At 44.9% G+C, this 23,642-nt stretch overlaps 1 protein-coding gene across 1 annotated transcript in view; it reads right to left on the minus strand.

The window, feature by feature from the left end:
• The window catches only part of LOC126200689 (uncharacterized), a 97,424-nt gene that overhangs the window by 56,384 nt on the left and 17,398 nt on the right, over positions 1-23,642 (minus strand). The window contains exon 3 of the mRNA XM_049936728.1: positions 61-194. Within this exon, the coding sequence (XP_049792685.1) occupies positions 61-194 (134 nt within the window). The remainder of the gene's footprint in view (positions 1-60; positions 195-23,642) is intronic.

The raw sequence follows: 23,642 nt of genomic DNA on the forward strand, positions 1-23,642 counted from the left end.
ACCTGCCTGTACGTAACAATCATAACTATACATAATGTTGTCCATATGGCTGATACTCACTGTATTATTGTGGTTTCCTCGGTCTGCAGTGCTATTGATGGTGGCTCATTTTCCTTCCGTTGTACTTTTATTATATCTTCAGCTGGAGGTGTGATGACTTTGGCAGATGTGCTTTCCAGAACAGTTGATCGTTCCTTCGAAAGAAAATTAAAACATCTCATAAGTTAACGTTTCACTATATTCTCAAGTCAATCAATCTTATATCTTCTACAACATGTTTCCAATTGTCAATGGGCGACTCCATGTCGAATGGTCTAGTTTTAGAGATGTGCCCCACTGAGTAAAGTCAGATTTTGTTCTAATTTTGTGTGAAGGTCTACTAATCAATCTAGGGAAACATCATAAAAAATAATCAACTGATATAAAATTTAACCATTTTTTCCCTCATACGACTTTTCGTATTGTTCCTTTGGAAAACTGGTGGATTCATATAGTGAAGAAGGCCTGCCCAACTTTACTTTGGTAATTTAGATGTTGGAGGCTTTTCTCTTGAACAACAGGAAATGATTGTGTGTCATTCCAACCTGGGGTTCAGTGATGTACCTATAACTTGTCTTTAATGAAAACCTATTTTGGAGACAAAATCTGAATCCGCAAAAACCTTGTTCATTTAAACAAGGTTCAGTCAGACAAAGAAAGTATTCAAACTGTTATCTGGAACTGAATATTAAATCAGCTTATGATAAAAAATAGAATAAAAGTTATTTTATTCTTCAGCCCTGGATCACACAGCTGGCATCATAATCTGTTATGACTCCTTACAAAGCCATCATCATCATCATCATCATCAGATGATGATACTTCAACACAATGCATAATAATTCATCACTGTACAACTGAACAGGTCAGCTGAGGTGCTCACAGTATTGACGAATAAATACTGTTTGTTTGTTTTGTTTTGTTTTAGGGCGTAAAACAACTAGGGTCATATGCTCCCATGTCAGAACAGTAGAACACAAAGAGAGGAGTTAACAACAACTACCCATTTATCTCAAATGATTGAAGAGAAGATATCTAAAAACAGGGACTTGTAGAAAGGTCTATAAAATACGCCATAGAGAAACAGACATCCTGAACTAAAGATTAAATGGCCTTCGCCATATTGCTATGACAGATAAAAAGTGAAACGCCGTAAATAACCCACGCATCAGCCAACAACCCAGACAGCAAACACAAACGAGAACGTACGTGGTTAAAAAGAGGGCATTACATCAGGAAACGGCGCACCATCAAAGGTTGAGCACAGTGAGTACAAAGTGGTGAGGAGCACCACTTGATGTTGTTGTTGTTGTGGTCTTCAGTCCTGAGACTGGTTTGATGCAGCTCTCCATGCTACTCTATCCTGTGCAAGCTGCTTCATCTCCCAGTACCTACTGCAACCTACATCCTTCTGAATCTGCTTAGTGTATTCATTTCTTGGTCTCCCCCTACGATTTTTACCCTCCACGCTGCCCTCCAGTACTAAATTGGTGATCCCTTGATGCCTCAGAACATGTCCTACCAACCGATCCCTTCTTCTGGTCAAGTTGTGCCACAAACTCTTCTTCTCCCCAATCCTATTCAGTACCTCCTCATTAGTTATGTGATCTACCCATCTAATCTTCAGCATTCTTCTGTAGCACCACATTTCGAAAGCTTCTATTCTCTTCTTGTCCAAACTATTTACCGTCCATGTTTCACTTCCATACATGGCTACACTCCATACAAATACTTTCAGAAATGACTTCCTGACACTTAAATCTATACTCGATGTTAACAAATTTCTCTTCTTCAGAAATGCTTTCCTTGCCATTGCCAGTCTACATTTTATATCCTCTCTACTTCGACCATCATCAGTTATTTTGCTCCCCAAATAGCAAAACTCCTTTACTACTTTAAGTGTCTCATTTCCTAATCTAATACCCTCAACATCACCCGACTTAACTCGACTACATTCCATTATCCTCGTTTTGCTTTTGTTGATGTTCATCTTATATCCTCCCTTCAAGACACCATCCATTCCGTTCAACTGCTCTTCCAAGTCCTTTGCTGTCTCTGACAGAATTACAATGTCATCGGCGAACCTCAAAGTTTTTATTTCTTCTCCACGGATTTTAATACCTACTCGGAATTTTTCTTTTGTTTCCTTTACTGCTTGCTCAATATACAGATTGAATAACATCGGGGAGAGACTACAACCCTGTCTCACTCCCTTCCAGTCAACATTGTCAAAAGCTTTCTCTAAGTCTACAAATGCTAGAAACGTAGGTTTGCCTTTCCTTAATCTTTCTTCTAAGATAAGTCGTAAGGTCAGTATTGCCTCACGTGTTCCAGTATTTCTACGGAATCCAAACTGATATTCCCCGAGGTCGGCTTCTACTAGTTTTTCCATTCGTCTGTAAAGAATTCGTGTCAGTATTTTGCAGCTGTGGCTTATTAAACTGATTGTTCGGTAATTCTCACACCTGTCAACACCTGCTTCCTTTGGGATTGGAATTATTATATTCTTCTTGAAGTCTGAGGGTATTTCGCCTGTTTCATACATCTTGCTCACCAAATGGTAGAGTTTTGTCAGGACTGGCTCTCCCAAGGCCGCCAGTAGTTCCAATGGAATGTTGTCTGCTCCGGGGGCCTTGCTTCAACTCAGGTCTTTCAGTGCTCTGTCAAACTCTTCACGCAGTATCGTATCTCCCATTTCATCTTCATCTACATCCTCTTCCATTTCCATAATATTGCCCTCAAGTACATCGCCCTTGTATAGACCCTCTATATACTCCTTCCACCTTTCTGCTTTCCCTTCTTTGCTTAGAACTGGGTTTCCATCTGAGCTCTTGATGTTCATACAAGTGGTTCTCTTATCTCCAAAGGTCTCTCTAATTTTCCTGTAGGCAGTATCTATCTTACCCCTAGTAAGAAAAGCCTCTACAGCCTTACATTTGTCCTCTAGCCATCCCTGCTTAGCCATTTTGCACTTCCTGTTGATCTCATTTTTGAGACGTTTGTATTCCTTTTTGCCTGCTTCATTTACTGCATTTTTATATTTTCTCCTTTCATCAATTAAATTCAATATTTCTTCTGTTACCCAAGGATTTCTACTAGCCCTCGTCTTTTTACCTACTTGATCCTCTGCTGCCTTCACTACTTCATCCCTCAAAGCTACCCATTCTTCTTCTACTGTATTTCTTTCCCCCATTCCTGTCAATTGTTCCCTTATGCTCTCCCTGAAACTCTGTACAACCTCTGGTTCTTTCAGTTTATCCAGGTCCCATCTCCTTAAATTCCCACCTTTTTGCAGTTTCTTCAGTTTTAATCTACAGGTCATAACCAATAGATTGTGGTCAGAGTCCACATCTGCCCCTGGAAATGTCTTACAATTTAAAACCTGGTTCCTAAATCTCTTGTCTTACCATTATATAATCTATCTGATACCTTTTAGTATCTCCAGGGTTCTTCCATGTATACAACCTTCTATCATGATTCTTAAACCAAGTGTTAGCTATGATTAAGTTGTGCTCTGTGCAAAATTCTACCAGGCGGCTTCCTCATTCATTTCTTAGCCCCAATCCATATTCACCTACTACGTTTCCTTCTCTCCCTTTTCCTACACTCGAATTCCAGTCACCCATGACTATTAAATTTTCGTCTCCCTTCACTATCTGAATAATTTCTTTTATTTCATCATACATTTCTTCAATTTCTTCATCATCTGCAGATCTAGTTGGCATATAAACTTGTACTACTGTAGTAGGCATGGGCTTCGTATCTATCTTGGCCACAATAATGCGTTCACTAAGCTGTTTGTAGTAGCTTACCCGCGTTCCTATTTTCCTATTCATTATTAAACCTACTCCTGCATTACCCCTATTTGACTTTGTGTTTATAACCCTGTAGTCACCTGACCAGAAGTCTTGTTCCTCCTGCCACCGAACTTCACCAATTCCCACTATATCTAACTTCAACCTATCCATTTCCCTTTCTAAATTTTCTAACCTACCTGCCCGATTAAGGGATCTGACATTCCACGCTCCGATCCGTAGAACGCCAGTTTTCTTTCTCCTGATAACGACATCCTCTTGAGTAGTCCCCGCCCGGAGATCCGAATGGGGGACCACTTAACACACGGAAATGGCTAAAAAGACAAAGCCTGACGTGCAACCTCCAATTGGAATATCTAATTTTAGATATAAATTAATAGATATTAAGATAGATGTAAGGATATAATAAAAGTACAACGGAAGGAAACTGAGCCACTAGCAATAGCAATGCAGACCAAGGAAACCACAATAATACAGTGAATATCAGCCATATGGACAACATTTTGTATAGTTATGAGTGTTACCTACACACAGGACAAACCAATCGATCTCCTCATGGCAAGAGGGCCGAGAGAAAAGACAAAGCCCGACACGCTACCTAGCTAATATGATCTCCTCGTGACAAGAGGGCCGAGAGGAGATCATCCCAGCCACTGGGAGAGGCTTAATAATTGTTCCTGTGAAGGAGAACCCATGGTGCTGCCACAGGGACATCTCTTGCTGACAGATGGCAGCACAGAGATCATCAGAGGGAATGGTTGGTTGGTTGGTTGTTTGGGGAAGGAGACCAGACAATGTGGTCATCGGTCTCATCGGATTAGGGAAGGAAGTCGGCCGTGCCCTTTCAGAGGAACCATCCCGGCATTTGCCTGGAATGATTTAGGGAAATCACGGAAAACCTAAATCAGGATGGCCGGACGCGGGATTGAACAGTCGTCCTCCCGAATGCGAGTCCAGTGTCTAACCACTGCGCCACCTCGCTCGGTAGAGGGAATGGAAGGAATAGTGGGCTTGAGGACTGCAGCCTTGGCAGCAGCGTCAGCAGCCTCGTCTCCTGTCAGGCTGATGTGACCAGGAACCCAAGAAAATCACACTGGTTCCATCAAGAGTGAGGAAGTGACAGATTTCCTGGACCCATTGCACTAAGGGAAGGATGATGAACAGCCTACTGAGGCTCTGAAGGGCACTGAGAGAGTCAGAGCAGATGGCGCAATTGATAAGCCTACATTGCCATATGTACTGCATGGCCTGATACAGGGCAAAAACCTCAGCTGTAAATTCTAAGTGGAGTTCCGGAACCTGATACCGAAGAACGTTGGTACCAATGACGTAGGCACACCTGACACCACTTTCAGTCCAAGAGCAATAGTGTACATAAAGGTACTATCGTGAAGTCCCGTGTGAAGGTTGTGAAACTGAAGGCGATAGAGCATGGCTGGAGTAGTGTCCTTTGGAATTGAATGAAGGCCATGGTGAACACAGGCTGCCACACGAAGACAAGGTGGTGAAGGCTTCACACACACCGGGAAAGTGGCAGGTAGCATGAAGTTAAGATGCCGGAGCAAGAGCCGAAAGTGAACTCCAGGAGGTAACATAAAGGGACACGCCTCATACTGGCGATCAGAGGAGTCATCGAAGGAGGAGGTGTAAGATCGGTGGCCACGCATGGTAGACAAATGGCATGAACATATGCTGAGGAGAAAGTCAAAGTGGTAGGACAGTGGTAGTTCAACAGCTTTGGCATACACACTCCCGATCGCGCTAGTGTAAAAGGAGCCAGTGGCCAACGGATGCCACAATGGTGGATGGTATTAAGACTGCATTAAGAGGGCTGGACGTGAAGATGCGTAAACGAAACACCTATGGTCTAGTTTTGAATAGACAAGAGACCGGTACAAATGGAGGAAGGTGGTACGATCTGCTCCCCAAAAAGCACCACTGAGGACATGCAGGACACTGAGGGACTGCATACAGCAGGCTGCCAGGTTAGGACGTGGAAGGACCAACCAAGTTTGCTATCAAGCATGAGCTCAGGAATTCCTTAGTTTCAACGAACAGAAGAGCAACAGGCCCAAGACATAAAGGCAGTGGAAGAAAACAACTGCAAAGCCAGAAATTCATACAAGTGGTTTTGTCAGTGGAAAAGTGAAAGCCATTGTCAATGCTCCAGGAGAGAGACAATCGAGACATCGCTGAAGACGCCGCTCAATCAGACAGCTCCACGGACAATGACAATAGATGGTAAAATTGTCAACAAATGGTGGGAGACAGGCCATTATAGGGTTAATGGCAATAGCAGAGAGAACAATGCTCCAGATGTAACCCTGAGGCACACTGTTTTCCTGGCTAAAGGTGCCTGACAAGGCAGAGTCCTCACATACCTTAAAAACTCGGTCTTTTAAAAATTCCTGAAAGAAATGGGACAGGTGGCCATGGAAGCCCCACGTGCAGCACTTACAGAGGATACCAGTCCTCCAGCAGATGTTGTAGGTTTTCTCCAAATTGAAAAATAAACATTCACAGTCTGGGATTTCCATAGAAAACCATTCATGTCATGGATGGATAATGTGATGAGAGGGTCAACTGCTGAACAGCGTGCTCAAAATCCACACTGTGCAGTGGTAAGTAAATTGCGAGATTCAAGTCACCGTACCAGCCAGGCATGAATCATATGTTCCATAACCTTGCAAACACAGCTGGTGAGAGAAATGGGGTACTAGCTACAAGGAAGGTGTTTGTCCTTACCAGGCTTAGTTATGTGTACGACAACCTGGCTTAGTTATGGGTATGACAGTGGCTTCACACCAGCAGCTGGGAAACGTGCCCTCTGCCCAGATGCAGTTGTATGTACGAAGCAAAAACTGCCTGACCGCAAAAGAGAGGTGCTGCAACATCTGAATGTGAACATCTCATGGCCCTGGGGCGAAGGATCGGGATGAAGTGAAAGCATGATCTAGCTCCCTCACAGTAAAGGTGGCACTGTAGCACTCATATTCCTGAGAGGAGAATGGTATCGCTCGAGCCTTCTCCACTTGTTTCCGATGGATGAAGGCAGGGTGATAGCAGGAGGAGCTCAAACACTCCGCAAAATGGCAGCCCAAGGTGTTGGAGACAGCAACAGGGTCCACTGTGACATTGTCTGTTACTGTCAGTTCAGAGCCGCCAGAGGCTGGCCCACGTGACAGAAGAGGGGGTGGAACTGTTAAAAGAACTAGTGAGTCAAATCCAGCTTGCTTTTTTGCTACCCCAAAGCACACGGCGACACTCTGCACACAACAGTTTATAATGAATGGAGTTAGCCATCATAGGATGATGGTTAAAAATGAAGAGAGCACATCTCCGCATGCGAATTGCGTCACGAAACGTCTCAATCCACCAAGGGACCGGGACACTGCGATGTCAAGAGGAAGTGCGAGGAATGGAACATTCTGTGGCAGTAAGGATAACATTTGTAAGATATTCCACCTGCTCATCGAACTGGGAAAATGTTGTTCGTCGAAAGTCACCAGGGAGGAGTAAAGCCCCAAGTCGGCCTTAGTAAGCTGCCATTTGGGTTTACATGTAGGTGGGTTAGGAGTCAGCAGAAGGATATCATACAGGAAATGGTCGCTTGAGTATGCATCAGTGAGAATGGACCACTCGAGATGGTGGGTAAGCTGGACAGTGCAGAAGGATAGGTCCAAATGGGAATAGGTGTGCAAGGAGTCTGTTAGAAACGCTGGTGCTCCATGTGAAGGCAGATGAGGTTAAGTTGACTGAGAAATTCAGCCAAGAGGGCATCTCTCTGGCAGGATCTGGAGAACCCCAAAGGGGATGGTGCGCATTTAAGTCATCGAGCTGCAGACAGGGGTGAGGTAGCTGCCCAATAAGCTGGAGGAAGTCTACCCTGGTGACTGAATGGCAGAGGGATGTAAACGGTACAAAGGGAAAAGTTCAAGTGAAGAAGAAAAAGGCAAACTGCAAGAGCTTGAAGATGAGAAGTCAGGAAGATTGGTTCACTATGAACATCATCTCAGGTGAGCAACATGACTACCCCACGAGATGGAACGCCATTCTTGGGAGGAAGGTCAAAATGGACTGTGAAGAAGGGCAAAAGCTCAAAGCAGTTGAGAAGATGCAATTTTGTTTCCTGGAAGCATATAACAAGCAGACACTGTGATTCTAAGAGCAGCCACATGTCCTCTTTGGTTGATGGGAGGCCACGAACGTTCCACTGAAGGAGAGCCGTAACAAGGAAAGAAGAGGAAGACAAAAGTAAAAGTATGTCATCTTGGCAGCTGCCGAGTGCCAGCCTTCAAAGACTCACTGCTACAGGGTGTAGAGACTGGACGATCCTGCTCCACGAGATCTACAGAGGCGGTGGCACTCACCCTCTGTTGATCTGCGGAGTCCAGGACAGAAAAACAGTTGGCAGTGCAAACTGGCGACACAGAGGTCGGCCAGGCAAGGGTTTCGTGTGGCGACATCATTGAAGAGGATCTCCTTAGGAAAGGAGAAAGCTGTTTGCCTTTTTGGAGCCTTTCCAGCTGGCGAAGGAAGTCTCAGATGTTTGTTGGCTGGAAGGATGTAGGAAGACTTTGTGGGAGTATTTCATCTATTCTTTCTGCCCTACTGGTTGGGTACCAGGTGACTTCGCTCCAGAGGCGAATGTCTGGTGGCTTGTTGCAGTGCTGGACAAGGAGGCGGTGATGTTACCATGACACTGAGCGATTTCACAACTTTAGTGCTGAATGTGAGGTCACATGTCTGCGTGGTCATGTCCTTCATGGTGCAAGATGTAGCAAGAACAGTACTGTAAGTACCAGATGGTAGAACAAAGTGTTCACGACTAGCCAATAACTTGTGAGCGACCAGGTAATGCACTTTTTCCTTTATCTAGATCTCCTGGACAGCCAGCTCATCAAGATACTTGGGACAATCTCAAGAGAAGGCAGCATGCTCACCACTGCAGTTGATACCGTGGGGAGGAGGAGGTGGACAATTGCCTTCGTGTGTATCTCAACAACAAGTTACACATTTGGCTCAATGGAGACAAGACATTCGAGTGCTGTTGAAACAATGACGTTGGTAGCAGCGCATCAGGTTGGGAAAGTACGGATGGACTGTGATAACTTCATAATCCACTTTAATATTTGACGGAAGCACCACTCTATCAAACGTGACAAAAAAGAGTGCGTGTGGGCACTAAGGATGCATCTATGTTTTTCATCATCAAATGGAGGGCAATGACAGCCTAATCATAGAGGTACATTCGGATTTCTGCCTTGGTTAGACCGTCAGGCAGCCTGTTGTTGTTGTTGTTGTTGTTGTGGTCTTCAGTCCTGAGACTGGTTTGATGCAGCTTTCCATGCTACTCTATCCTGTGCAAGCTTCTTCATCTCCCAGCACTTACTGCAACCTACATCCTTCTGAATCTGCTTAGTGTATTCATCTCTTGGTCTCCCTCTATGATTTTTACCCTCCACACTGCCCTCCAATGCTAAATTTGTGATTCCTTGATGCCTCAGAACATGTCCTACCAACTGATCCCTTCTTCTGGTCAAATTGTGCCACAAACTCCTCTTCTCCCCAATCCTATTCAGTACCTCCTCATTAGTTATGTAATCTACCCATCTAATCTTCAGCATTCTTCTGTAGCACCACATTTTGAAAGCTTCTATTCTCTTCTTGTACAAACTATTTATCGTCCAAAGAATTCACAGTTGTATGGGCCTCAGCAGGAACAGGGTAGTCGGGGGGAAGCGGTGCGGTAAGCAGTTGTGCTTGAGAATCAGAAGTAGTCTCCAAACATAAAGTGCCACTGCGTAAACAAGAGCAGGATTTCACAGGGCCAGCAAATGCATTAACACCTTTCTAAATTACAAAAAAATTTACCAGCGCAAAGGAATGACAGTCTTCAGTATGTGAAATCACAGGGAACTGTGGTGCAGCTGGGAGGGTCCTTGAATTGGGAACTTCATTCCATTTACATTTGGTAGATGTGACTGCAAAGATAATGACTGGCTCATTGCGAGAAAATCTCCAACGATTACCAACATCTCCAATGGCAAACCCCTTCCAACTGCCCCCCCCCCCCCCTCAGAGGGGGGCTCAGCCGCCGTAGGCGATTGTTCACACCTCTGGTAACAACTGCCGAACACCTGACAGAGGAGCCAATCGGCAATTTGGGAAAGTAGCAGCTCAGGCAATCACCCCTCCCTGGGCCTGGCCTGTACCTGGGGATACATGCAAATCCTACTTGTTGACCCAGGACTGGGAATTACGCATTTTCCAGTCACCTGTTACGTGTCAGACATGTGGGCCAACCTTCAGGAGTGCACAGGATGGAAGAAGAAAATGAGGGGCATCGAAACGCCAAAGCAGAGGAAGAATAGGAGAAGGTGAATGAAGAAATGAAAAACAGTGGTGAGATTGTTCTTATGACAGCTACGGAAAATTCAGACCATTCCCAAAAGCACCCAAGACATGTTCCCCACCGGAGGAGAAAAAGGATAGCAAGAGGATAGACATGCAGCATGGAAGGTACAAGACACTGCAAAGGCTGGGGTCCCTTGGTAGCCAAGCATGAACCTGTCAAAGAACAGCAAGCCCCCTGGTGGCATGAATAAATATGTAATGTGTTCAGCTGTCATCTGATAACGAATTTTTAATAAGTCAAAATTGGTGACAATACCACTCATGTAACAGGAAGGTGACAAATTAAAAGAATTTTGTTTATGAGACAGTCATTGCGCACCCCTTCAGTAGTTCGCCAAAACTATGTGAACTGGACTGCTACACTACCAGCTTTATCTGAAGAACTACTGCTGATGGAAGCAAGTCAAAAGTCAAACACCCGATTTAGTTCCTTTTAAGCTTTCGTTCTTAAAATTCAGGTCAATAACCATGACTGAAAAATTTATGCCAAATGTCAAGTTATCCATGTATAAAATGGAATAAGTATCCAAGCAGCTAGTCGATCTGACTCTAAAAAGTCACAGCAGCCAGCAGGTTCACATAAACGGAGTACAAAAACTGCTCTGCTCACACACAGCTGTTGTCGGCTTTAAAGAGACAAAAAACTCCTACTCATGATGAAAGCCATTGACTATGAAGAATGTGTATATATCTTAAAAACTGCCTAACTCTGATTACTGAATGGCAGTGGCAGAGTGAAGCTTTTGTGGCATTCTGTGAAAGGAAGGAAGGCTGAAGTTTAACATCCCACCCAAAGGATCTCAAGCAAACAGAAGGTTTTCTTTTAAAGGGGGGAGGAGGGGAAACTGAATATTCTACTGTCTTGTTAGGAACCATCCGAGCTTTCACTTGTCATTTACAGCAAACAAAGAAAAGTAAGTTGGACAGACAGAGGTTTGAAACTAACACCTATGCCAATACAGGTATAGTGTAAAAACAATGTACTGCTTCTGTCACTACATGTTAATGATAAATGCCCTGACAGCCCACTTGAGACAGCAGAAAGCTTGCACTAGAACACATATTCCCTTTCTGAATTCCAAAGAAGCAGCAAAGCCATCTGAAATTGATTTTTCTTAACCCTGAATACCATTAGGCGATGTAAATGTAGCAGATGGTTACCAAGAGCTTTGCACAATACTGCTATTGCCAACATTAGCACAATAAACAGCTTATTAACTTTACCTGCATTACCTCCAAAAACAATGATAATGTGTGTGTGTGTGTGTGTGTGTGTGTGTGTGTGTGAGAGAGAGAGAGAGAGAGAGAGAGAGAGAGAGAGAGAGAGAGAGAGAGAGAGAGAACAATCCATATTCAATTAGGGAAAACTGGTAATTTAAGTGTAAATACTCCAATTTTAAGTATGATTCAAGAATCATGCCATGCCACATCACTGACAAATAACTACCAGACTTTACCACTGGGTATCATTACCTGGTAGTGACATATAGCTACCAGCAAGCTGTTACATTTGTGTGCATGAGATGTTTGTCCCACATCTTCAGATTTGTCTGATGACTTATGGAGTGAAGAAAACAGATGTCAACAGGAGTACAAGTGTAGCTATTGGGTTTTGCCATTTCTTTACTCACACGCAAAGACTCACAAAAATTAATTTTACACAATTCGCTGCCATTTATCTAATCATTACTTATTATATAATGTTAAGGTTACATATTTTATCATGTATGCAGTCCATCATCTTTGGAAATGATTTTGACGCATCATACATCATAATTTCCAATTGGTGTGTGTGGTATGGTAAAATAGGAAATCTCAAACATCTAAACAAAAATTTTGATTCCTACAGATTTTAATTTATTTAATTGTGACAGAAATTCAGTAAGAAAGGTTGGTTCTAGTGCACCAAGTGATACAAAACTTTAATCATCAAAGATCAGTATACTACCAGCTATTCCTGGACTCTCATCAAGTGTTACAAACTCATAACCTGCCTGGACTGCTAAATGCACTAGCGCATGCTTCCAGAACACGGGGAGGTTGGTTGGTTGTTTGGTTTAAAAAAAGGGTGGTGGGAGGGGGGGGAGGAGGGGAGAAGGGACCAAACCACGAGGTCCTCGGTCCCTTGTTCCCAGTAAAATAATTACACGAGGGAAAGAAGAAAAGAAAGGAGGCATACAGCACAATATAAGGAGAAAGGAAGAACTAGAAGAATGACAGGAGGACAACAAACACTGCTATGGACGAAACAGGAAAGAAAACCACAGAGAGAAGCAAGAAACAGGTAGAAAGGGTAAAAACAAGAGAGCAGACGAACACAGATGGCCGACCACGAGAATAAAAAGGAAAAGCCAGCCACACTGCGACACATTAAAACATCCACCCTAAAAGCATTTGAGTGGAGAACACAAAGGGACAAAAGACATGTGCTAAAACTTATATACAATGATAAAACCCACCTTCACGTATAAAACGTAGAACTAAATTAGCCGATGAGGTGTTTCCAGTTAAAATTAATGGCAATGAGTCCGGTGACTGAAGAGTCCATTGCAGGGCAGCCAAAGGACAGCTCACCAGCTCACCAAGATATGGGCCACTGTCAGCCAGGCGCTGCACCGACACTGAGGTGGGTCATCATGGTGCAGGAGGTAGCCGTGTGTCACCCAAGCGTAGCCAATGCGGAGCCGACAGAAAACCACAGAGTCCCTGCGAGAGGCCCACATGGAGGACTGTCACACATTCGTAGTCTCCTTAATGGCATACAGCTTGTTGTGTGTGCTCAGGTTATGTCATTTCATCTCCCAAAGGCAAAAAACCATGTGGCTTAGTACTGAATGCAGGTCAGTTGGAGGGTAACCGATCTCCATAAGCGGTTTCCGCATATCATGTTTGGACAGCCTGTCGTGAAGTTCGTTGCCTGGGATTCCAAAGTGACCTGGGGTCCAGACAAACACCAATGAACGACCGGACCGATCCAGGGCATAGATGGACTCCTGGATTGTCGCTACCGAAGGATGATGACGGCAGCACTGGTTGATAGCTTGTAGGCTGCTCAAGGAGTCAGTACACAGGAGAAATGACTCGCCTGGGCATGAGCAGATGTGCTCAAGAGCACGAGATATAGCCACCAGCTTGGCAGTGAAAACACTACAACCATCAAGCAAGGAATGCTGTTCAATATGTCCTCCACGGACATACGTGAAGCCAACGTAACCATCAACCATCAAGCCGTCGGTGTAAACCACTTCGTGGCCTTGGTACAAGTCGAGAAACGAGAGGAAGTGGCAGCGGAGAGCTACGGAGTTAACTGAGTCCTTAGGGCCATGTGAAAGATCCAGGCGAAACCACGGCCTAGGTGTACATCATGGAGGTGTATGTGAACGGACCTCAAGTATAGGTGGTAAAGGCAAGGACTCCAGTTGGGAAAGAAGGGATCGAACACGAACCGAAATCGTAAGCCCTGACCTGGGCCACTGATGCAGGAGATGAACCGCTGCAGGTGGGAAAAGGAGACAGTGATTCGGATGCGCAGGAGAACTACGAACATGTGCAATGTAACTAGCAAGCAGATGCGCAAGCCTAACCTGTAATGGAGGGACTCTGGCCTCCACAAGGACGCTGGTTACCGGACTTGTCCTAAAAGCTCCTGTCGCTAGAAAACGCCACAGTCGAGCACTGGGTCGAGTAAACGCAATGCTGAGGGCGTCGCCGAACCATAAATCAGACTCCCATAGTCAAGGTGGGATTGAACAAGGGCTCTGTAGAGCTGCAGCAGTGTAGAGCGATCTGCACCCCAGTTAGTGTTGCTCAGACAGCGGACGGCACTAAGGTCCTGCCAGCACTTCCGCTTAAGCTGACGAAGGTGAGGAAGCCAAGTCAATCAGCCATCGAAAACCAGTCCTAAGAATCGATCTGTCTCCACTACAGTGAGTGGATCTTCATTAAGGTGAAGTTCTGGTTCCGCATGAATGGTACGACGCCCGCAGAAGTGCATAACACACGACTTTGCGGTTGAAAACTGTAAACCATGGGCTAGAGCCCATGACTGCGCCTTGTGGATGGCTCCCTGTAGACACCGCTCAGCAACACCACTACTGGTGGAGCAGTACGAAATGCAGAAGTCGTCTGCATACAGAAAAGGTGAGACTGATGGCCCTACAGCTGCTGCTAGACCATTAACAGCCACTAAAAATAGAGAGATGCTCAATACAGAGCCCTGCTGGACCCCATTCTACTGGAAATGGGAGGGGGGGGGGGGGGGGGGGGGGAACTATGGGAGGCACAAACTTGGACAAAAAAGTAATGTTGCAAGGATATGTTGTTGCCAGTTGGTGTCATACGCTTTTCGTAAATCAAAAGAGACGGCAACCAGGTGTTGGCACCTGGAAAAGGCTGTTCGGATGGCAGTCTTGAGGGACACAAGATTATCAGTGGTAGAGCAACCCTGGCGGAAGCCGCCCTGACATGGAGCCAGTAGGCCACGTGATTCCAGGACCCAACCCAACCGCCGACACACCATACGTTCTAGCAGCTTACAAAGAACATTGGTGAAGCTGATAGCTCTCCACATCAAGCGGGTTTTTACCAGGTTCGAGCACCGGAATTCTGGTGCTCTCCCACCATTGTGATGGAAAGACGCCATTGCACCAGATCCGGTTGAAGATGAAGAGGAGATGTCACTTGAAGACAGATGAGAGACTGAAGAGGAGATGTCACTTGAAGACAGATGAGAGACGTTTAATCATCTGACTGTAGATCCGATCTGGCCCAGGAGTTGTGTTGGGGCAATGAGCAAGGGTGCTGAGGAGCTTCCACTCTGTAAATGCATTATAGAATTCACTGTGGCATATAGTGAACGAGAGGACTTTCCCTTCCAGCTGCCTTTTGAGAGTGTGAAAGGCTAGGGGGTAATTCTGAGACGCGGAGGCTTGAGCACAGTGCTCAGCAATCGCATTTGCATTGGTAGATAACACACCATTTATGTTAACACCGGGTACACCAGTTGGGGTTTGGTACCCGAAAACACGTTTGATTTTTGCCCAGACTTGGGAGTGACGTATGGCACCCAATGGTTGAGGCTTACCTCTCCCAACACTCCAGCTTGCATTCTTTGATAAGTTGGCGAACACGGGCACAGAGCCGTTTAAAGGCTTTGAGGTGCTCCAGGGAAGGGTGATGCTTATGCCACTGTAGAGCTTGCTGATGCTCCTTAATTGCTTCAGCAACTTCCGGTGACCACCAAGGGACTGCCTTTCGCAGGGGGCACCATAAAGAAGGAGGAATCGTGTTTTCTGCCACAGAAACGATTGTTGTAGTCACCAGCTCAACCATCACATCGATGTTCCCATGTGGGAGAGATTCAATGGTGACAGCAGAGGTGAAAGTTTCCCAGTCCACCTTGTTTCAAGCCCATCTAGGCAGGTGCCCGTGGGCCTGATGTCGGGGCACTGACAGGAGGATGGGAAAGTGGTCATTACCACACAAATCGTCATGTGCTCTCCAGTGGATAGATGGGAGAAGTCCTGGGCTGCAAATTGATAAATCACTGAATGTGTGGTGGCCCCAGTATTTAAGAGGCAGAGGTCGAACTGAGACAGTAAAGTTTTGATATCTCTGCCTCTGCCAGTAAGCACGGTGCCACCACACAAGGGGGTTGTGTGTGTTAAAATCTCCCAAAAGTAGGAAAGGTTTAGGGAATTGATCAATCAGTGCAGTTAATACGTTCAGGGATACTGCACCATCTAGAGGAAGATATACATTGCAGACAGTTATTTCCTGCGTCATCCTTATTTTGACAGCCACAGCTTCAAGACGGGTTTGAAGGGGCTCAGTTTCACTACAGACTGAGTTTCGGACATATATACAAACTTCACCTGAAACTCAATTATAGTCATTACGGTTCCTGTGATATCGCTTATAGCTGCGGAGGGCACGGGTCCACATTGCCAGGAACCACGTTTCCTGGAGAGCAATGCAGAAAGCCAGTATAAAGCTGAACAGTTGCCGTAGCTCAGCCAGGCGGTGGAAAAAACTGCCGCAATTCCACTGGAGGATGACGTCATCGTGAGACGGGGAAGGCATGAAACATTCAAGGAGGAAGTTTATGCCTCAGGGTCACCTGCTGCCACTAATGTTTTGCCTGAGCAGTCTATATCCATTGTGTATGAGGGTCCAGCGAGATCTAGGTCCTCGGCAGACACCAGAATCTCCACCTCATCCACAGATGCAAAGCTTGTAGGTAGTGGTGGTGTGGGTGCCACCGTAATTCCCTTGGTCTCGGGGACCTTTGTTTTGGATTTCTTGTGCTGCTCCTTAGGTTTCCCTGGCTGGGAGGACTGCACTGATTCAGTCTCCGGAACTGAGGATGAGTTTGAAGCCCTACGACCAGCTGCTTTTGGGCTCTTCAGCCATTGGCGGGTGTCATCTTTTCCCCTAGCAGAAACCTGGGAAGAGACGCCTTCCTATGATGAAAAAGACTTACGCTTTTCCGGCTCAGAAGTGGGTGGGTGGGGGGGGGGGGAACAGGGGGGGGGGGTGTTGCTCCTGAAGTAGGTGGTGTGGGAGCAACATGGATGGAAGTCCCCCCCACCGTCAAGGGGCAGGTGTAGTATTCTGGTTCTGAGAGGCAACAGGAATGCAAGGAACTGATGGGGCGACAACTGTTCTCATACGGCGGCATAAGAGGAGATCATAGAGACAGGATATAGGCGCTCAAATTTCCTCTTGTCCTCAGTGTAGGTCAGTTGGTCCAAGGTCTTGTATTCCATGAATTTCCCCTCTTTCTGTAAAATCCTGCAGTCTGGCGAGCAAGGTGAATAATGCTCTCCACAGTTAACACAGATAGGAGGCAGGGCACATGGATTATTGGGATGTGATGGACATCTACAATCTTGACATGTGACACTGGAAATACAATGGGAAGATATATGGCCAAATTCCCAGCACTTCAAAGCACCGCATCGGCTTCACATCACAGCGGTAGACCATCACCTTGACCTTCTCGGGTAAGGTGTCACCCTCAAAGGTGAAGAGGAAGGCATCGGTGGCAACCTGATTATCCCTCGGACCCTGATGGACGCGCTGGATGAAATGAACACCTTGCTGCTCTAAATTGGCACACAGCTCGTCATCAGTCTGCAAAAGAAGGTCCCTGTGGAAGATAATACCCTGGACCATACTTAAGCTCTTATATGGAATGATGGTAACAGAAACATCCCTCTAATTGTTACAAGTTAGTAAGGTCTGTGACTGGGCAGAGGATTCTGTTTTTATCAAGACTGACCCGATCACATTTTGGACAAGCCCTCCACCTCCCCGAACTTGTCCTCTAAATGCTCTACAAACAACTGTGGCTTCATAGAAACAATCGAGTCCCCATCAGTTCTCATACATACGAGGTACCAGGGTGAATAAGGTTCACTGCCACCCTTAGCCTGGCGTTCCTCCCATGGTGTGGCTAGGGAGGGGAATGATTTAGGGTCGTACTTACTTGTGTTGTACTGAGACTTGGAACGCTTAGAGACTGTTGGTGTTTGATCATCAGCAACAACGCCCTATGGTTTCCACATCAATGACCTCCTTCCTAGCTGCCATGACCAACTATATCCTCACCCACAATTACTTCTCCTTTGAAGGCTTTACCTACAAACAAATCCAGGGTACAGCTATGGGTACCCACAGGGGACGATCCTATGCCAACCTATTCATGGGCCATTTAGAGCAATCCTTCCTAAAAACCTAGAATCCTAAACCCCTCACCTGGTTGATGGCTACATCAGTACCTCCATCCATATCAAACCAACTTACCACCAGCAATACCTCCACTTCGACAGCTGCCACCCATTCCATACCAAGAAGTCCCATCCATACAGCCTAGCCACCCGTGGTCGTCGCATCTGCAGTGACGAGCAGTCCCTCTCAGAATATATGGTGGGTTTCACTGAAGCCTTCACTGACCATAATTATCCTCCTAGAAAAACAAATCTCCCCCTTTCTTCCCAGCCTCCCACCACCACCCAAAGCCCCACAGAGCGGCCACAGAGAATCATTCCCCTTGTAGCTCAGTACCACCCAGGACTGGAGCAATTGAATTATATTCTCCACCAGGATTTTGATACCTCTCGTCGTGTCCTGAAATGAGAAATGTCCTGACCACTATCCTTCCCACCCCTCCGACAGTGGTATTCCACCATCCAACGAACCTACACCATATACTCCTCCATCCTTACACAAAGCCCGCTCCCAATCCCTTACCTCATGGTTCATACCCATGTAATGGACCTAGATGGAAGACCTGTCCCATACATCCTCATACCACCACCTACTCCAGTCCGGTCACTAACATCACCTATCCCATCAAAGACAGGGATACCTGTGAAACCAAGCTAAGCTGCAATCACCGTGCCACATTCTATGTAGGCATGACAACCAACAAGCTGTCTGTCCACATGAATGGCCTCCAACAAACTGTGGCCAAGAAACAAGTGGACCAGCGTGTTGCTGAATACGCTGCCAAACATGATAGCCCTCATTTAAATGACTGCTTCACAGCCTGTGCAATATGGATCCTTCCCACCAACACCAGCTTTTCTGAATTGCGTAGGTGGGAACTTTCTCTGCAGTACATCCTACATTCCTGTAACCCTGCTGGCCTCAACCTTCGTTAGTCACTGTCCTCACCCATCCAGCCCCCTCCCTGTTCCTACTCCAGCACTACACAGCCGTCATTTCACCACCACACCCAGTCTTTTTATTTCTCTACTTTCTGCTACTCCCCCCCCCCCCTCCCCACCTCTCTCCTGCCATCCATCTAACCTGCAGCACTTCACTGTCCGCCACCCACACCATACTATCCCTCCCCCTCCCTGCCCTGGCCTCTCCTTACTCCTACCCAGTTGCCACTCCCATCATACACTAGTGCTGCTGCTTGCAGTGTGGCTTCAGTTGCCTGAGACTGCAGTCGTGTGTGCAAGTTGCAATTGCCAGACTGTGTGTGTGCGCGCGTTTGTGTATGTGTGTCTATTGTTGACAAAGGCCTTACTGGCTGAAAGCTATAATTATGTGAATCTTTTTGTTGCACCTATCTGTGACTCAGCATCTCTGCTGTATAGTGAGTAGTAACTTTCCTTCTCTAATATTGTAAACTGATAAAATGTCAGTGTAAATGTTAATGTTTATGTTACCCTCTTTTCCAGCAACATCACCCCTCTTCACAGAATTTTGAATACTGCATAGCCCTTCCATTTCCGACTCTTCCTGCAATTCTACTCTCCCTACATTCATGAGGTCCTTGCACAAGACAACATCAATACCTAAGTTCATGATGTAAAAACATTAGTTATTTAGTAATCCCCCGGTTTATCGTTCTTTGTAAAGTATTTGCATCACCAAACATGACAAGATTTCAAATGCCCATCATCTACAGTCACTTGCATCCACAGAATAGCAACATTTCATCAGAAGTCAAACAACTGTTTGTTTTTAGAACAATGGCAATTATGACTTTGGTTGTTACCTTAATACCTTCACTTCCTAAAATTACTTCAGAGGTAGCCAGCCAAACTATCTTTGCAGGTTGGACACTGGCACTACCTGATGCCACATTTAAACCAATGTGTCGGTTTTAGAATTAGTAGAAAGCACATAATTTCTATAGGAGGCTAGAAAAGTATATGTCCATTCAGCTTGGCTGAGTAAATTTATACAACTTGGATGTGGTGTGTGTGTGCTCTTAGTTACCCACTAACAACCTTTGCCATCCACTCAAATGGAGCACACACACTTTAAAGTTGTAGGACTGTAATAGAAGTCTGAATCATTCTCATGGTACATGGAGCTAAGATTTCTATCACTTATGACACACAAAATTCTTCCATCAGATCAAATGGAGTCACTGAAGTGTGTAGATAGGTTATGGTAGTAGAAGCAAAGCAACACTGATCGACCCCTTGCATAGTAGACCCATGCTTGCCAAATTCAATTGCTGAAAGCTGAGGTGCTCACCCATGACATGTTGGAGGAGACACATGTAACTTATGTGCTACAGACCTCAAGAGCATTATCCCTTGGAATGCAGTCGTCACTAGGGGACCACTCAGATTGTCTATCACACAGTAATGGAAACAGTGTCACTTTAGAAGGCCATTCACATGAAATTCAGTTTCACAAACTAAAAAACTACATATAGTGGAACATTGCTTAACGAGTACCTCCCATAACACACAATTCAGGTAACGAGCAAAACAAATTGTAAAAGAAATGATTTGCCTAACGGGCGATGTTTCTCCTAGTGAGTAACGACGATTTAGAGTGACATCACCAGCCACTCACACGCAGAGGGGGAAACGTTCAACAATATGAACACCTTTAATCATCAGCAGCGGCATATGAACAATGTCTTTAGGACATACCGCAGTCTGTGTTTAGCACTCCTCTCTGCTACCATCTTAGAGCAGCTTGTGATCACACATGTTTTTCTAAACTTATGTTCACACAGTGTTCTTTTGTGTGAAAATTTTAATAACCATCATAGAAATGGCCCTGAAAATAAGACCGCAAGAAGACAACCATAAGAGAAAGAAATGATCTTATAAATGAAACGTAAAATCATTGAAAAAATATGAATGTGGTGTGAGCATTGCTGATTTTGCACGCAAATAAAATTGGTCTACATCAGCTATTTGCACTCTCCTCAAGAACAAGGACAAAATTAAAGAGATAGGTGCTTCAAAGGGAGTGAGAAGAGTATCTAAACAACGGTTTTCATATTATGGATGATGTCAGAAGGTTGCCGTTATATGGATAAATGAAAAGCAACTGCAAGCCAACACTATTAACAAGAACATTATTTGTGAGAAGGCGAGAACGATTTTCACTGACCTCGTTAAGATGATGCCAGGATCATCGGTGGTGAAAGAAGGGTTTAAGGGAAGTCGTGGGAGGTTTGAGAAGTTTGACAGAACTGGCATCCACAGCGTTGTGTTGCAAGGCAAAGCAGCCAGCTCAGACACAAAGGCAGCAGAGAACTTCATCAACAACTTCAAGATGCTAGCAGATTCTGAGGTTATTTGCTGCAACAGGTTTTTAATAGTGACAAGAGGGTTTATTCTGGAAAAAAATGCCGAAGCATACCTTCATAACAGCAGAGGAGAATGCATTGCCCGGTCACAAGCCAATTAAAGACGGTCTCACACTGCCACTCTGTGCCAATGCATGTGGTGATTTGAAAATTTACCATTCAGAAACTCCACAAGCCTTCAAGAAGCTTGAAGTCCAGAATAGCAGGTTAAATGTCACGTGGAGGTCCAACAACACGGCTTGGGTGACAAGTGATCCTTTTTGAGATTGGATCAGGAAGAGTTTGGTCCCCAGGTGAGAAAATATTTGCTTAAGATCAATCTGCCACTCCATGTCTTGCTTGTTATGGACAATGCTCCTGCCCATTCTCCAGGCCTACAAAACCACCTCCATGAAGAATATCAATTCATCAAGATCCTATTTCTGCCTCCTAACACCACTCTGTTACTCCGGCCTATGGACCAGCAGATTATTTCCAACTTTAAGAAGCTCTATATTAAAGCACTCTTTGAGCGTAGACTTGAGTTGACTGAAGTGACCAATCTCACTCTCACACAGTTTTGGAAATATCATTTCAACATCGTTGCCTTCATCAAAAGATCAAAAAGTTGTGGGAAGGGGGTTACCAAGAGAACTCTGACTTCTGCTTGGAAGCAGCTTTGACCGGAGTGCGTGGTTGAATGTGACTCTGAGGCATTGGAGTCGGTGCCTGTGGAGCCTGTCGTCAATGAGGTTGTGTCTTTGGCCAAGGGCATTGGATTAGAAGTGGATAACAATGATATTAACAAGTTTGTGGAAGATCACAGCCAAGAACTGAACACCGAAGAGCTTATGGAGTTGTAGTGTGTTTCACAGCAGGAAATTGTGGAGAGGAGTTCAGAGGAGGAGGAGGCAGTAACAGCAAAACAGCAATCTTCTGGTACAATAAAATAAATACTGAAAGCAAGCGAATTGGCTGCTTGTACATTGAAAATTGTCACCCCAATAAAGCAGTGGCTACGCACGCTACAAATATATTTGACGATAATGCTGTGTTGCATTTTCACCAAGCGTTGAAGTATCGGCAGAAACAAATGACTATAGATAGTTTCCCAGTAAAAAAGAATTGTTATGTATCATGAAAAATAAAGTACATAATACGATGTGTGCAATTTTCTTTGAATAAATGGCATGAATACGAGAAAACTTTTAATATTTTTTTCTGCGTGGAACACATTATCGATTTTACATTAATTTATATGGGATAAATTGTTTTGCTTAACAAGTGTTTCACACTACAAGTAAGGTTCTGAAATGAATTATGCTGATTACATGAGGTTCCACTGTACCGAGGTGACAAAAGCCATGGGATAGCAATATGCAGACAGCGGTGAAAAAGGGCAGTGCATCAACGAAGCTGTCATTTGTACTCAGGTGATTCATGTGAAAAGATGTCCGACATGATTATGGCTGCACAACACAAATTAACAGACTTAGAATACGGAATGGTATTTGGAGCTAGACACATGGGACATTCCATTCCAAAAATTATTACGGAATTCAATATTCTGAGATCCACAGTGCCAATAGTGTGCCAACAGTACCAGATTTCAGGCATTATCTCTCACAACAGCCAACGGCCTTCACATAATGATTGCTTAGAACTGTTAGTGTTAACAGACAAGCAACAAAGCATGAAATAACTACAGAAATCAATGTGGGACATGCGACAAACATATCTGCCAGGACAGTGTGGCAAAATTTGGCATTACTGGGCTATTACAGCAGATGACTATTGCAAGACGCTTTGCTAACAAAATATATCATCACCTGCAGCACCTCTCCTGGGCTAGTGACCATATTAATTGGACCCTAGATGACTGGAAAACTGTGGCCTGGTCACAAGAGCCCCAATTTTAGTAGGTAAGAGCAGATGGTAGGGTTCGAGTGTGACACAGGCCTCACGAAGTTGTTAACAAGGCACTGTGCAAGCTGGTGGCAGCTCCACAATGGTGTGGGCTGTGCTTACACAGAATGGACTGGGCCCTTTGGTTCAACTAAACCAATCATTGACTGTAAATCGTTATGATCGGCTACTTGGAGACCATTTGCAGCCATACACAAGATCATGTTACCAAACAATAATGAAATTTTTATGGATGACAGTACGCCATGTCACCAGGCCACAATTGTTTAAAATTGGTTTGAAGAACATTGCAGACAATTCAAACGAACAATTTGATCACCCAGATTGCCCAACATGAATCCCATTAAACATTTATGAGACATAATCAAAACATCAGTTCACGCACAAAA

Source organism: Schistocerca nitens, chromosome 1 (genome assembly GCF_023898315.1).
Source record: "Schistocerca nitens isolate TAMUIC-IGC-003100 chromosome 1, iqSchNite1.1, whole genome shotgun sequence".
Lineage (NCBI taxonomy): Eukaryota > Metazoa > Arthropoda > Insecta > Orthoptera > Acrididae > Schistocerca > Schistocerca nitens.